This window comes from Poecilia formosa, unplaced genomic scaffold (genome assembly GCF_000485575.1).
Source record: "Poecilia formosa unplaced genomic scaffold, Poecilia_formosa-5.1.2 Scaffold5, whole genome shotgun sequence".
Taxonomy (NCBI): domain Eukaryota; kingdom Metazoa; phylum Chordata; class Actinopteri; order Cyprinodontiformes; family Poeciliidae; genus Poecilia; species Poecilia formosa.
Window position 1 is genome coordinate 1,671,484 of NW_006799944.1, and position 16,009 is coordinate 1,687,492.

Consider the following 16,009-nt stretch of genomic DNA (forward strand, 5'->3'; position numbering starts at 1 on the left):
CTCTCTCTCTCTCTCTCTCTCTCTCTCTTTCAGCTTGCAGCAAACTTGTTGGGCCCCCACCGTGGCCCAGAGGGGGGGAGGGAAGGGTAATTTGATAGCCAGGCAAGGTCAAGACAGTGCGCTGTCCATGGTGCTGCGGCGGGGCCGCCCTGGACGTTATCATCAAATTAGACGGGACAAGTTTCAAATCGATGCCACCCTCGGACGTCTGGAGACCGCCAGCAGTCGGAGTTAAAGTCCTAACAAGTCCCCCCTGACAGGTCAACACCTCAGCACAAACACACACCTCTGAAGCGGCAGCCCCGCAGGTCAGCAGAGCTGTGTTGGCGAGATAAGCGCCAATCCCACTGAAGGCTCTGAGTGAAATATAGCTGCAGGTTTGCTGTTATTCTGCAGGCGATGCACGGGAATCGGACAGGATGGGGTGAGATAGAGTTAAGATATCCTCTCTCCCTCCTCTCCCCTTCCCCTCACCTCTCCTCACCCACTCTCATAAAGTTCTCGTGTGTCGATTTATCTGACCTCGTCTTTATTTATTTACGTCTGTGAGGATTAGCAAGTAGCCCCGATAAAAAAAAACAAAAACAAAAAAAAAAACAGTCGCCATCGGTTCGTCTAAAACACGCGAGAATGGACGTCACCTCGAAAAACAACAACAGCTACACTGTGGAGAAAGTTTGATGCTTTCAATTAAGTTAATAGAAGATGAAATCCGTTACTCACTAAGTCAACTCAACGTGATTTAGCTTTTACTGTGAACTTTATAAATTAGAGAACTAAAACAAAAACAAAAAAATAACGTGTGAATTATCAGACTTAAGTAGAGACGCGACATGAAATGTCCAGTTTTATTACACGAGTACGTGATGTGAATTTATTTTTTAGGCTTTTACAAATGTTGACAGTTGGTGCTTCAAATGAAATTATTTTTATTTTTTTTAAACCTATATCCAAGCTATCATAGATGTCTTTAAAAAGGTTTCTGGCCTGTGTGTTAAATTTGGCAACTTTTATGTTAGGACTTTTCAAGCACAGTATCTGCAACAAACACATTTTCTAAGGAAAGATTTTATTCTTTGTAGAAAATTGTGATTTTACAAAATGCTCTCTGAAGCAACAAGAATGAGAAACAAACTATTTTTGTTTCCAAGTGCAAGATGACCCAGGGGAAACAAAACGTACTTTTGGTTTAAACAAACTCAATGAGACCTTTAGTTTAAGAGTTGTCACTGTGAATTATTATTCTGATGTACTTTTAATTATAAATATGTCAAAATATGATCCGATGGAGATGTGCTTTCTCTTGCTTTTTTAGGAAAGACTTTCCTCAATTTTTTTGCTTGTCATTTAAACATTGAACACACTTTGGACGTTAGTTAGCGTAAATACACGTCTTTTATTTTTGTTTAATATCGATTCTATGCAAATATTACAACTTATACTTTTCACCTGTACACATTTTTTTTTTAGAAAATCATTTTGCCCACTTACACACACATTTTGACCCACACCGCGTATTTTTTTTTAAATTTATTTATTTAATGCCAATGTAATCCAGCTCTAGAGTTTCTTCACAACTTCTCGCGTTCTGCGCAGACTCACTGTGCAGTGAATGGCTGCGAGGTGACGCATCTCTCGACACTTTTTGAGCCACAAAACTGAAAAGTTCAACAGGATGTGACGGTGCATTGTGAGAGGACCACGCCATTAGGATGAAAATGTATTTGTAACAGATCAGAAGTGTGTTCGAGTTGAGAGGAGAGCGCGGAGGATCTCGGAGAGGGCACCGATTAGAGATGCTGCCAATCTGTCACTCCCTGACAGCTCTAGCTGCGGGGATAAACAGCAATAAAGTGGGAGCTGGCCGCTCGTTAACTCCACACACAGAAAGCCTCGCCACCGCAGGAGCAGGTAAATTCACTCAACTCCCCCTCCCCTCTCCTCTCCGCCTATCATCGCATCCGTTCCTGTTCTTTTCCCTCCATCAAAACTCGCCCCCTTCTCATCCTCCCCTGCTGACTCAGGTAGCAAACACAATGAGGACGAGGAAGAAAAGCCATTCAAAGCCCGAGAAGAGGGCAGAAGCGTTATATTTCTGAGCGGCTGATAAAGAAGTTCAATAGATGGGAGGAGAGTCAGTAAGCCGCCGGGATGGAGAGGAAGGAGGAGGTGAGGCATCACAGCGGCGGGATCCAAAACAAGCTTCGCCTCCCCCTCCCCCGTCCCCACCTCCACCTTTAATAACACAACCATATTAACCACGCAGATTCGAAATGAACCCGGCTCCACTCGAAGAACCATGAAATACACGTCAAGAAACATCCACCTGCCAAATCCCACCACCTCCAGCCCCTCCGAGCTCATCCCCTCCCCTCTCCTCAGCCCCTCAGCCTGGGCTGTCTGTCATGGTGTGGCCCCGGCTAATTTGAGTTCATTGGATGGCAATAACTTCATTTAGAGCTCCATCTCTCTCTCTTTTTTTTTTTTTTTGAGGGGCTGGATGTAATGAGGATGCAGGCAGGGCGCTGCCAGCGAAAGGCCGCTCCCTCAGTAATAATAACTCGCGGATCTTCTTCTTCTTCTTCTTTACCCCACGCACCGCCCGTGTTTATCCTCGGAGGGCTGCGAGCACATGATGAAACTCATCTATAATGTGTGATTTAATATCGCCTCGCGCTCCCTTCCTTTCTAACATTAAAACCCAAAAGAGAGGAGACGGCGCGTGTGGATGAGAGTAGGAGTTCCACTAAAAAAAAAAAAAAAAAGTAGTTGCTTGGTTTTCATTGTTTTTGTTTTTTTTATTATTATTATTATTTTAGGCTACAATAGACATTTTATCTGTGGCAAATTCTATATTTTCCGGTTCGTTTAAAAACGTAGAGTTAAGTAACATTTTCATACTCAAAGTAATTTTTTTTTTATATTTAATTCTCACTTAAATTTCCAAAACAACAGAGAAAAGATTAAATCTAACCAAAGTCATCGACTTATCCCGACGCCCAGATATTAACAAAGTTAAAATAATAATAATAATAATAAAAAAAGAAATAAACAAACAAACAAACAATAAGAAGTATTATGCGGCTGGGAATTTGTTAAAAAAAAGCGGATGTTTTTTTTTTTTTAGTGTGAAAGAAGAAGAAGGCCTTTTTCTTCCACCACCGTCTGATCGATATCTCCCCATCTCCGAAGATATGTTGACTCAGAGAGAGTTGTGCTTAACGGATTTGTGGAAATATCTAATTATTTCGTTGCTATAAAGTGCATTAAAAATATTGCTTCATACAAAACTGACCTTCTGCGATTTTTAATCATAAAAAAATAAGAGAATGCACGAGGATATTTGCTGATCAATGAAAAGCATCTTTCTGGGACTATTATCATTAGTACTTCAATGAAGAACGTGTTAGAGGAAAGAGACATGGGCAAAGTTTTTATGTGTATATGTACAATATGTGTGTATGTATACATATTGTACTAGCGATCTTAATTTGGCAGTCGTTTTAATCAGCTTTATTACCTCGCTTTTATGTATTTTATTGTTATAATAATAAATATATTAATTATGGTCCTATTGTGATTTGTCGCTTTATATATTATTTTGTTTTACTCTGTTTAATGTTATAATAACTAAATAATAAAATAATCCATAAAAACAATAAGATACTGAAAATTAATCACATATTTCGAAGTTCTTGATCCTTTAAGGTTTTGTTATATTTGCACCATGGTGATACCGTTTCTGTGGTAAATCGATCGAGTCAGGACTTCCGATCAAACTTTTTTTTTTTGAGTTTATTAAATCAATCGACTAAGACAGATTGATAGGAAATTTTGTTTTTCCTTGCAGCTAATTACAACACTTTTAATTTAATATAGTTTGTGCATTTTTTTAAATAAAACACAACAAAAACAATAGAAGAAAATTTTTAATTGAAATACTATGCTCTCGAATAACACCAGAAACAACAGTTTCGAGTATCTATCAGAACCCCCTCTGTCAAAAATGACCAATTTTCCTCTGCAAGGCATCGGTGGCCTGTTAAAACACCACTAAGCTGTTTTCTCCCTTCATCCCCTGCGCCGCTTTACTTGGTTCATCAGAGGAGCTAAAACCCCCCGAAAACTTAAAAGTCGGTGCCCTTTCTTGAAATGTATTCCGTTTCACTGTGGGCATGTGTACGCGTTTTGCTGCGTGGAGTCTTTAGGCCAGCAAAGTATCAGACGAGGTGTAATTGAAGGGGCGGTGAGGGGATAGAGTAGCGGTTGGCCTGAAAGCTGCTATTAAAGCCAAATGGAGTGAACACCGTAAAACGGCCCCTGCCAACAGCTGTCCCACAATCGGAGCATTATATGCCAGGATCCTCAGGCACGCACCGCACACACATCATAGCTCCTCCTGCAGGTTCTGTTGCTGCAGCTGATAATGACGATGATGATGATGATGATGATGATGATGATGATGATGAGTTTTACACAACCACAATAATAAGACGCTACTTTACCACAGTCATGCTTCCTAATCATAAAAACCTTAGTAGAATTGATTTTTTTTCTTTTACAGTGACTCTCAAAGTAGCTGTAGAATTGTGTAATTAAAGTTACAGCAGGGCTTCAAGTAATAAAAAAATTACTTTAAGACGCACAGAGAGAGCAGGGCGACAGCAGGTGATCCTCTGTGTGTGTTATATTTCACAAGCTCTCTTTTTTAATATGGGGGAGGAGGGGGGTGGATATGATTTAACAAGCCTATGATTGATATGGCGTTAAAAAAAACAAAACAAAACAAAAAAACAGACACATTCCTTACATGTTTGGGGACTTGCACGACCCTTCTAATGGGTCGGGACCCCCACCAGGTGCTTCCATGCCTCCCGCATCTTGCACCGTTAACTCTCCTGCAGAGTTAAGGTCGTTCCCCCCTCAAAAACACCGGTGATTGTGTCCCCGCAAAGGGCCGTTTCAGGCGCAGAGTCCTCGTTAGAACAGCAAAGCAGAGAGGGCGACTGAAGAGGAGTCGTTTCCACTGGATTAAATGGTTTCCCTGCAAGTCAATGAATATGTAATGACGTCTAACGAAACCGGTCACCGAGCTCAGATCTATCCTGCGCTTTGGTATACACATGCAGGCTCTTCTATTAAAGAGCCTTTGGAGGAGGAGAGAAAAGAGGACAAAAAGAGGGATGCAAATCTCGAATGCAACTTTAAACTTGAGCCCGACATTCTCTTGGTCAATAGGGTGTGAAGGGAAAAAAAAAGAGTTTAATAAGAGAGAAGAGTGAGAGATTTTCTCTCTTTTTCTTCAAATTTTGGGGGTGGGGATGAGGGCTGCATTTTCTTTTCTTTTCTTATTTTCGCCCCCTAAACCTCTTTGGAAATATTGTTTCTGATAAGCAGTCATGCCAATAATGTAATTGAACTGAGCTGATAAAAGAGGAGACGAGAGGGGGAGAAGGAGAAAGCGGGTTCCTCCACACTACGATTGTTAAAGATAGTTTTTTTTTCCCTTAGTATACCCGATAAAACATTGATTGTTGCAGTTAGTTGACCCGTAAAATTCGGGGGTTAGTTTTCTCCTCTGAGCTGAGCATATAATTATGCAAATAGCGATCTGACAGTGATCCGCTGAAGGAGTGTGTGTGTGTGTGTGTGTATGTTTGAGGGATTGTAGGATAGCGGGGGGGGGGGGGGGGGGGGGGTTGTCAGAGGGGTGGCATTCCAACTTTGTTTAATGCCTGGTTCCTTTTGGAGAGAGTTCATCTTCTGCAGGGGCGGCGCGCATATCAGAGCGGACAGGGGCAAGCAAGCGTGACAACAACTCCCTTGAAGCAAAAATTGAAATATCAGCCTGTGGCAACAGGACTTTTTCCTTTCTTCGATATCATGCTCCCCACCCTCAGAGAAAGCTGACATTCAGACCCCAGTTCCCCCCAAATTTTAGCAGCTTCTGATCCTTTGCCGTTGTGGTTCACTGTGAAGCTGCCTGGTAAATTTGTCCATCAGGAGCTGCTCCCAGTGACTGAAAGCCTTATTGCAATCAGAAGCACGTCCTTCAAACTGTGAACAAACTTCTGCGCAAACTTTCTCCAGTGATTAAAAAAATAATAATAATTTTGGGAACTTTTACAAGCCAAACCTAAACTCTCAGAATTCAACTAATAACACTGCTTATATTCATTTAATTTTTAATAGATTTAAATCAAAGACAACTTATGTGCATTTTACACAAAGGTACCCCTTAAATAAATCCTTTAGCTACTGTAATTACAGTTAGGAAGATAGTTTGCACTTGCGGTTTGTTCTACCATCGTACAAAAACACAAAAATGAAGCACTGATTTCTTACAAAGGAATTTATCAATGAAAAATTGAACATGGTGATTAAAATAAACTTTTAAATCTATTTTAGCAAGGTGGCATATAAACCTTTTGCTGACAACTACATCAGCTGCATCAGGGTTTAGTGTAGCTAGCTAGTTTGACTTAATGCGTGGTCTCAGCTGGTAAATGGAAATCATGTTAAAATGTTCATATTAATTTCTTAGTGGGGTGTGTAAGGCTGTTCTGTACTGACAATGGCAGTATCAGGGCTAAAAAGCTCAGCATGCAAGTAAGTTTGAACTCAACATTAGCACTAAAGTTAAATTTGTGTGAAAAATGTTTTTGAAATATGCATAAACATACTAGTACTATCATGGATCTAAGAAGAAACCAGATTTAATTTCTTTCTCCTATAAATAATTTTTCTCTTCCACAATTTTTATGGCAATTCTAAAATTTTACAAAGTTTCTAACTTTTTTTATTTATTGTACAACCCATATGAGAAAAACCTGCCTGTCTGTTCTCTACTGGACACGACGCTAAACCAGTTGACTGAACAAACATTTGCAGATAAATTTGAATCAAAATGTGTTAGCAGGATTTGTTGTTACAAAAAGAAGCAAATACTTTTAGAATTGATCTGTACTCTACTTTTGCACATCAGTATCCTTAAAAAAGACAATTATTTAATAACCTGAAAAAAAAAAATCTTCCAGAGTGACAGCAGAAACTCTGGAGATGTCAATGTAAAAAAAAAAAGGAGAAAAATCTCCACGCTCCTTATTAAAAAAAAAAAAACAACTAAACTGTAAAGAGGGTGGGTGGTACTTTACACTTGTTTTTCACAACCTCTGATATTACCATGAAATGTGTAAAATAGCCACACCTGCCAGATTGCAAATTGGTCTTAAGGCATTCATTAATTCCTGCTGGAAAATTTAACATTTCCTGCTGTCTGAACTATTTATCGCCTGCCTTTGATGGGAGCTGACTGGAGGTCAGAATTTATGATGCCACCATATCATCGCTTTGGACAGAAGGCAGGTTGCTTAATTAAACTTTAAACACAGTTTCCCCCACCCCACTCTGCATTAAAGCATGCATAAGAAGCTGTATGTATTCCCATAGAAGTTCAGAATCCCTTTTTTTTTTTTTTTAAAGACGGAGGGTTGAGGCCAGATCACTTGTGTGATTGAATGCCCCTCTTTAATCTGCGGGCCTGACACTGTGTGAGGGGTGCTCGCCTGGTTCCACTTGTTGTTCAGGGAGGTTAATGGAAAAGATTTCTAAAGATTTATTGAGGGGGCGTTTAATGACCCGATCGGTTTCACCGTGTGAAAACAAATGATGCCGTAAAACCTTTGCTGAGCTGGAGGTAGAGTGTGTGTGTGTGTGTGAGAGAGATTGGTAGTGGGAGGGTTCTCAGTGTGACTGAATAACAAGCAAAATAATAAAGACTTTTCAGTTTGTGGCTTGTTTTCATTTTAACAATCTTCTAGCTGTGAATATCTGCAGTTTAATATACGTTTATTAAAGAGTTAGAAGCTTATAATGGAACTTGTAAAAGCTAATAATAATAAAAAAATAAGTTTGACAGCTTAGAAACTTTATAAAAGAAAAACAAAAAAGTTCTTCTCCGCCGGGCAGCTTGTTGGATTTGCAGAGACAATGACTCAGGTCATGTTACATCCGGCTGCTCAACTTTCCCATCCCACTTTCAGACCACATCTTCCTCCCTTTACGAAGAAAGCATCCGTCTCAGTGGCACTGGGACTGAGTCATTACTTTGCAAGTCGCAACTAAGCTTCAAGTCTTTCCACTCAAGTCCCAAAATTGTGTTCTAGTGATCTGAATTTTTTTATTCACCGGGTTCCAAATGCAAAATAAAAATGTAGATGGTTTATGAAAACACAAGTGAACAACACTAATAAATAAATAAAGTGCTTTGTTCACCGAATCAAAGACTTTATGTCTTCTTCAACAGGATAAATCTGGACTGGAATATTTTATGTGTAAGTAGCAAAATCAAGGATCGTTCAGCAGTAAATGTAGCCTTTATAGGGGCCACAGAATGTACTGAGAGTAGAGTCTATATTAAATTGATCTGATGTTCAACCTCAGGAACTGTGGCTACAGTTTCCAGGTTTTGACACGTATCTTCTGAACTTTTAAAGAATATCTTTCCAAAACAACACAACATAATTTTCTATGCACACTCACCGTGGTCCCATTGTCATTCCTTATTCCTTTAACTCTCCTCTCGCGATTTGTTCTAATCTATAAAAGTGGAACCTTACGCACTTTGTTGCTTAATGGTTTAAAATTTTAGTTGAAATCTGATCAGGAATTTTCTGGGCCCCAGAAAAAAGGGGCTATAGCCCAAAGTCATAACACGCAAGTGCCAAGTCCTAAAAATTAGAATTTTAGGACTTGAGTCATTAAAAAGCCATCTTAATAAATATATAATCTAATCACAGAATAATATTTGTAGAAATAATAATAAAAAGTAAACATCATACATGTTCAAATCTCAAGGTTTTTGAGATTTCATCATGTTGAGTTTGAAGTCGTCACATTTGTGACTTGACGCCAAATGGTGACTGAACAACTCTGCTCTGATTTACTACATACTCATCTGGAGATGCATCAAATCTAACATGCTGCATCAAATTTTATTTAAACAGGAAGGCAAAATCTCTTTCTTCAGGACCGCCTGCCAAGAGGCACACCAATATAAATTCTTGGCAATGATACAGAATAAAACAAACTACTCACAAGCTGTAAAAAAAATAAATAAATAAAAAAATAATTTAAAAAAAAACTTATTTGAAGGATTCAAGCATAATTGTTCCATTTTTTAGTTGAAAAAGGTTCTCAGAAGGCTCTGTGAATAAGGTGCTGCATACGAACAAGTGACTCTCCCAAAGTCTGTGCGGATGCTGGAGCCTCTGAAAAGAAGCCAGTGTGATGAATGTGAGCTGTACCCTGTTGTTGTTGTTGAAGACAAGAATCGAAATAGATAAAGACGTAATTTTCCCAGCATTGCTTTATAAATGAATGTAAGTCAGTGGTGTTCCCTCTTTACAACGAGGAGACGCCAGACAAGCAGAGTGTAAAAACCACAGTGATGAGTTGTGAGAGCAGAGTTTGTAATGTGACATTTTCCAGCAATTTCTGCTGGAAAATTTGATACATTTTCCAGAAGAAAAATTAATGAATGCCTTAAGATCAATTTGCATTCTGGCTGTGATGACCTATGTTCAAGCAGTGAAGAGCTGAGGAAAGCATGCAAACATTTAGAGAACAAACTAAACAGTACAGGTTAGTTTATAGACCACAAAAAGTAAAACCATAAGACAAATAACCAGACAACAATTTGAAAATAAAGATGCATAGTTCATTTATTTCCTTTTGCTTTAATATGGGTCAATCAGGACAAAATAAAATAATGTAAAACAAATGCGATTACTGATTACTGATGCAGAGGTGTTCATCTTTACAGTTTTGCATAAACATTATTCAACAAACTGAGGAAAGAAAAAAAAAGAATATAAAGAGAAATCCATGCCTTGGCTACACACTGGGAGATTTTAGGATAAAACAATTAGAACCAAGATAACAAAAAACGATCTGCATAAAATAAAAATAAAATCTTCAAGAGCAATTTATTTGCAGACTGTGCTTTGGATCTTTAGGTTTTTTCACATATGGCTTGTTGGATATTAAAAAAAAAAAAAACAGCAAGGAGAGTGTTGTTTACTCCTAAGGCAACAATATACAAATTCTAGAGTGAGAAATTAACTGATCATAGCTGAAAAGCACAAAGGCGAGCTGTGGTATCTTGAAATGAGAGCCGTCAAATATCAAATAATAAGCCAACTTCTTAGCTGAAACCTGGAGAGATCTAAATCAAATTAAAAGGAAATTAGGCTCACAACCACCAGGCACACTTGTCTCATTACAGCAGAAAGATAATCCACAAACGCCTTAAACCACAGACACACGGAGCAGGAGAGGCAGGGCTTCACAGTGGGGAAAGTTTCACAATATTGGAAGAAAAAAAAAAAACCCGGGAAGTGTATGTTTGACAATGCGACTAAGGTATCATAAGATTCTGTTTCAAGTTTGAGTTTTTACTAATGCCAAGACGCATTAGAAATGTATTCCATTAAGCTCCGAGTGGTTTATAAAACACAGCGGCTTTATGAAAAAATCTTTAACATGTTTGTGTCACGCAGTCAGATTATGGGAGCTGAGCAGGAAGCCGACTTTGACAGGTCTAAGTACACACAAAGAGTACTTGAGTGGAAAGGGAAGAAAAAAAAAAGAGAAGATATGTTACAATTTTCCAACTTCTAAGGAAATATCATTCTGGGTCAGAATAATATTGAAGTCTAGGATTTCCTGACATGTGTAAGGCGATATATTGGGCTTTTATGAGTGTTGTGGGCTGACTTTTGGCTCCCGTTAAAATGAGATATCACTCAAACCCCATCTTGGCGCTCGGCTTAAGTGATTCTTAAATACGCTCTGCTTTTTTTTTTTTTTTTTTTGTCTTCTTCATATTCAGAACAGGTTGTATTTGTATTATTTGTTTCATCACATTCAATCAGCTACACACATCAATTTTAGGGATATCACATGAGGAAAAATAAAGGAATAAAAAACAAACAAACAAGAAAAACTAAACTTTTGCAAAAATAAGCACCAGCTTCTTTGTTAAATTACAAAACATTGTTTATGGGAAGTATTACTGTATCAGAATAAATTCAGTTTAAACTTGAAGAAAAAAAAAACAATCTTATTAAAAGAAGTAGCATTCGGAAGAAAAAAAAAATCATGGCAGACCGATTGAGAAAAATCAAGTTTAAAAGCTAAAAATAGACACAAAAACATCATTTTTTTTAAAGAAATAGATATTAGAGATGATTTGTTCTTATTAAAAATTTTTTAGCAGAGAAAGGAAATGCTGGAAAAATCCCAAAAGAACACGCTAGCTGGACTGAGATGACGGTGAACTTTAGGACGTGTCACTTGAACTGATTGCAGGGTAAAACAGTGGAGAGCAGGAAGAGAGACACAGAAAGGGAAAGAGGCTGAGCAGTGCAGACGGGACGGGGTTGGGGGTGGGGTGGGGTGGGGTGGGGGGGGCATTAGCTCACTTCAGGCTGATGTCAGGACAATTAGAGGTGCACCACGGCGCATTGTGTACAGCGCCTGTCAGCCTTAATCTCTGCTGCTGCGGCCCGCACCCGCAGCCGGGCCACAGCCCACGGGAAGCGCCAACACTCAGGTCCATATTGCTTTGACAGTAGCAGTCATCTAGAAGTAATGCAAAACGTTATTGTGGTGTATACGTGGTGACCCCCAGCACTCTTGTCTCAAACAACAAGGCGACTGAGTGGGCACAAAGCCGGGATGCTGCTGGAGGGGACGGTGAGGAGGTTAAGGGGGGGGGGATGAATGGAGAGAAGAACAAAAAATTAGGGAGGGAGAAATTTCTGCACTCCCCCTATCTGATACACCGCTGAGAATGTCCTGCTTGTCCAAGTCAATGCTGAGCGCTTTCTATAAATCTTGGTGTTTGTTTTTCAGAGAGCCGCTGCGTGTGGTGACAACGTTGGAGCTCTCTTCGGCTTCCTCTTCCTCCTTCGTCTTCAGGACTTCGTTGAAGAACCTGAAGATGGACTCAAAACTCATCCAGGAGGTCAGTTCATGCCTCTCAGTGCCTGCGATACAGAAAGACAAACACACACACACACACAAACAAGGGCGTATTTAGAAATTGGTTTACTGTGATGCTTCTAACGCATTTAAAATCTCAAATCTTCTGCATTCTGCTGTATACAACTACATCAGAACCTCAGAGAACAGAAGCGATAAAAGTCGGCATAATCAAAGAGCTGCTGACTTTCACTACCAGTCCTGCTATTTACCACCAAAAACCACCTTCTTGTGTATGTATGTTGTGTTCTCTACTTTGTTCATGGTACACGGCAAAAAGGACTAGTTTTCTTTAAAAAAATCCCTTTTAGTCTTTTTTTTTTTTTAAGTCATTCTACCACCTCAGCTGTGGCTCCATCCAGAGCCGTCATTGGCCTCACAAATCAATATTTTCATAGCCTCACCTGTTTGTTTAGGTGAGTGGCCATGAATTGAAGTGCGGCTACACACTTTCCATTTTCAAATATTAAAAGAGTGGGTTTTGAGATACTGTGTTAGAGCCTAATTTTGATCTCAACATGACTGACGTGTCTGCTCTGTTTTTTAGTCTTCATAATGCTGCACTTTTAAAATTATTCACAAAGAAATCTTTAAGCCCTTCACGGATCAGGTATTTTTATGCTGCCTACGATCAAAGTACCAACAGATTAACTCTATTTAGCAACATTGTAAAGCAACTGGATGCACTGAACTTTATTTAAGGTCTTAAGAGTAAAAGGGGGAGCTGAACACAAAAGCACACTGTACTTTTTAAATTTCTAGTTTTAAAAATATATCAAAACTACATTTCTTCTTTTCCTTTTACTTCTTAATTACTCACTAATTTATTGTGGTCAATCATAAAAAAAATACATTGAAATGTGAGCCTGCACTGTGGCAAAATGTAAAGAAGTTCAATGGTATCAAAACTTTTTCAAGGCACTGCTACCAATCAGAGTGGAATTAGACAGTAGGTCTTTTGAGGCCCACCAATCAGTATGTAAAACTAAGGCCTTATGCGTGAGAGCAATGGCAGCCTCTGACCCATTAGTCCGGTGGGACGGCTTTAATGTATTATCCAAGCGGATACCCGATAATCAACAGCGCCGCATGTCCGAGGAGATGGAAAGTGGTCCTTCCAACAAAACCAGAGATATGCACAATGGGCGCACTAAGAGAAACCAGTGGAGCGGTAGTCATTCATTCTAAGGGGCTGATTGAGGAAAGTCAAGCCAGAAGCTGGAGAGACATAACTAGCCAACATATCAGATGATCTGCCAGTACCTAGAAGGGAGGCTACCGTGCTGGGTTTCCTTCTGACCTCCTCCAGGTTAGCAAGTTCCCAAGTCGGGGGTCGCCATGCAACTTGAAATTTGGTACACACGCCTCGGGTTTCTCCGGGTAAGGGCATCATGGGCCAGATATTCAGTTGGACAGCTTGTAAACTCAGTGGCAGCTATTCCTGCTACAGATTCTAACGAAGCATAGATGATAAGCCCAGATTATACTTTTAGTTCTTGTTCAAGGTTATTTAAGATCAGGTGCTAATAGATAATTGATTGTCACTGCAGCCACCGGTCAACAGCTTAGCTGGTTAGCAACACCACTGTAACTTGACCTTAACAGCCACAATGAGAAGGCCCTATGTATGCTAGAAAAGGAGAGCAGGACGGCATTTGAGAGGATGCTAAACGTTCTAACCAACTTTAGGGCAGAAAATTTATATTCCAGCACATATTGGCTTGTAAATTTGATTTTTTTTTTTTTTTTACTTATTTGATAACAAATCAGGTTGTTTGAACCTTAAGATTTTTATATCTACCATAAAAATATCAGCTAAAACACATAGTCAAACAACAAGGGTTTACATCTTGAATCTTTTTGTAAGAGTGAAAAAATTAGTACGTATAGACAGACCCTATTACTGCAGCAGCTTCTCTCTCCCCTCTTTGATCCTTCCAGCATTCTCCTGTGTACACAGAATCGGCTATAAAATCTCGACTAAAATGCCGCAGGGATACAATTAGGAAGTACCTTAAAGGCTCTCTCACCATAGACAGGCCTCTGATGACCGCTGCTCTGACCCTGTGTTTATTAGATTGAACCCGACTCTGACGCATCAATGGAGACTCCACATGTTCACGTGGGCGAGTGTTTTTACGTGTGCGACTGTAAGACCCGAGGCAACTGTGAGGTCCTAGGAATGGATTTGGGTTTAGTTCCTGCAGGTGTGCTGTGTGTTTGTGTAATCTGTATGTGGGAGAACATACGTGGGGAGAAGCGGTTCTGATCTCTCCGAGATAAGGGACTGCACTGCGAGTTATACGGCAAGCAGATGGCAGTCAGTGCCTAGGGTCAAATTTACTGGCCCGGCAATCATGGTAGTCAATAACCCCGCTCTCTTGGCGACTCTGCTACCTGTGTAGGGCTCATCACAACACCCATTCCTGGGAACTAGAGACACAGCCCTCTCACACCTCTAATCTATCATTTATATCCAATTTGAGGCAATGTGATCTTTTTTTCACCTCTCCTGTTTTCCCTCACTTGTTGGCTTTTGTCTCACTATTGTTTTTACTTCTGTTGTATCCTCCTTTTTTTGTCTCCAGCAGATCAATGCGGCAGCGCTCGCTCGTTCACCCTGAACTGGCGGTGAACCCCCCCCACTCCTCCCGCACGCCGCCAGCCAGCCTCTCCGCCCTACTCCACCGCATTCGAGGGTCACCATGGGGGTGTCTCTGTGCTAATATGCAGATGAGCTGCTGCCCCTCCAATGACTCGGATGTGAAGCTCCACCTCCCTTTAAAGGGTTGAAGGCTTTGAGATTAAATCTTCTCCCTTCTCTATCATAAATTGTCTCTCATATGAAATGTGATAAATTGCATCTACTCGTATTTCTAAAGCTTAAGGACAAAATTCACAATGCGCATGCTTGGACAGAAAGAGAAACATTACAAAGTAATATATAAACAACATAGTTCAACGGGGAATGGAGCATGCCTTGTAAAAAACGAGTGGTCAAAAATACAGGCAAACATATGTTTATCTATGACTTTAGCAATATTCAGGTGGATTAGACTTTTTTTTTTGTTTGAGTATTTGTCATGTACTGCAATGTAATAGTCACATTTTTGTAACTTTACAAGCTTTTTTATCTGGCATATAACTCCAAAACAGAGATTGTATATTTGTATTTTCTTAACTGTTTATGACACATGTGTAAATGTGACACTGCTATACATAGAATAAAGTTTTTATATTTAATAAAAAGCCTTTTAAAACTGAGCAAATCAGATAAAAAAATTCAGGCAACTAAGAAAGAGTAGAGAGTATAAAAGTACAGCTTTATGTACGATTCTAATTGTGATTGAATCTAATGGGGTTGGTAGCTAAATTAATAAGTGGAACTGAATGAAGACAATGTCATACAAAGCAATGGGCAAAACGTTTTTGTACTCTTAACTATAAATCACACCTTGTGTTTAAGTGATAACACAAAGGGTATTAGCTTGCTGTGCTCCTGACAGTTGAAGTGAGATTGAACGCCGGAAGAGTGGAAGAGCAGCCTGAGAAAGAAATATGAAACATTTACAAGTCTGGTAAATAACTTGCAGAGATGTCAATAAATGTTTTGTAACAGATTTCTAGTTATACTCTTTATGTTTTTTAAAATCCGATTTGAATGATCTATGAAGAGCATTTCAGTGGTCTGGTAGGCAATTTGGTTTGAACAACTATATAAATAAATAAATGAAACAAAAGCAACAAACAGAGGGGGCAAGCAGGAACCAAGGAGATGACTGAATTTAAACAACAGACAGAAAAAACATCTCCAGCAATAATAATAATAATAATATTAATAATAATAATAATAATAATAATAATAATAATAATAATAATAATAATCAGAATGTACTTGTAATTAGAGTTGGTTAGCAGAAAAAAAAAAATGTTTTTACAACAATGACAGCTAGTCTGAAACTGA

At 39.3% G+C, this 16,009-nt stretch overlaps 1 protein-coding gene and 1 long non-coding RNA gene across 2 annotated transcripts in view; one reads left to right on the forward strand and one right to left on the reverse strand.

The window, feature by feature from the left end:
- The window catches only part of LOC107837478 (uncharacterized), a 28,661-nt gene extending 12,999 nt beyond the window's left edge, over positions 1-15,662 (forward strand). Inside the window, exons 2-3 of the long non-coding RNA XR_001663489.1 lie at positions 11,917-12,028; positions 14,634-15,662. This is a non-coding gene — a long non-coding RNA (uncharacterized LOC107837478). The remainder of the gene's footprint in view (positions 1-11,916; positions 12,029-14,633) is intronic.
- Positions 11,159-16,009, reverse strand: part of arb2a (ARB2 cotranscriptional regulator A) — a 169,187-nt gene continuing 164,336 nt past the window's right edge. The window contains exon 11 of the mRNA XM_007562727.2: positions 11,159-12,050. Within this exon, the coding sequence (XP_007562789.1) occupies positions 11,890-12,050 (161 nt within the window). The 3' untranslated portion in view covers positions 11,159-11,889. The remainder of the gene's footprint in view (positions 12,051-16,009) is intronic.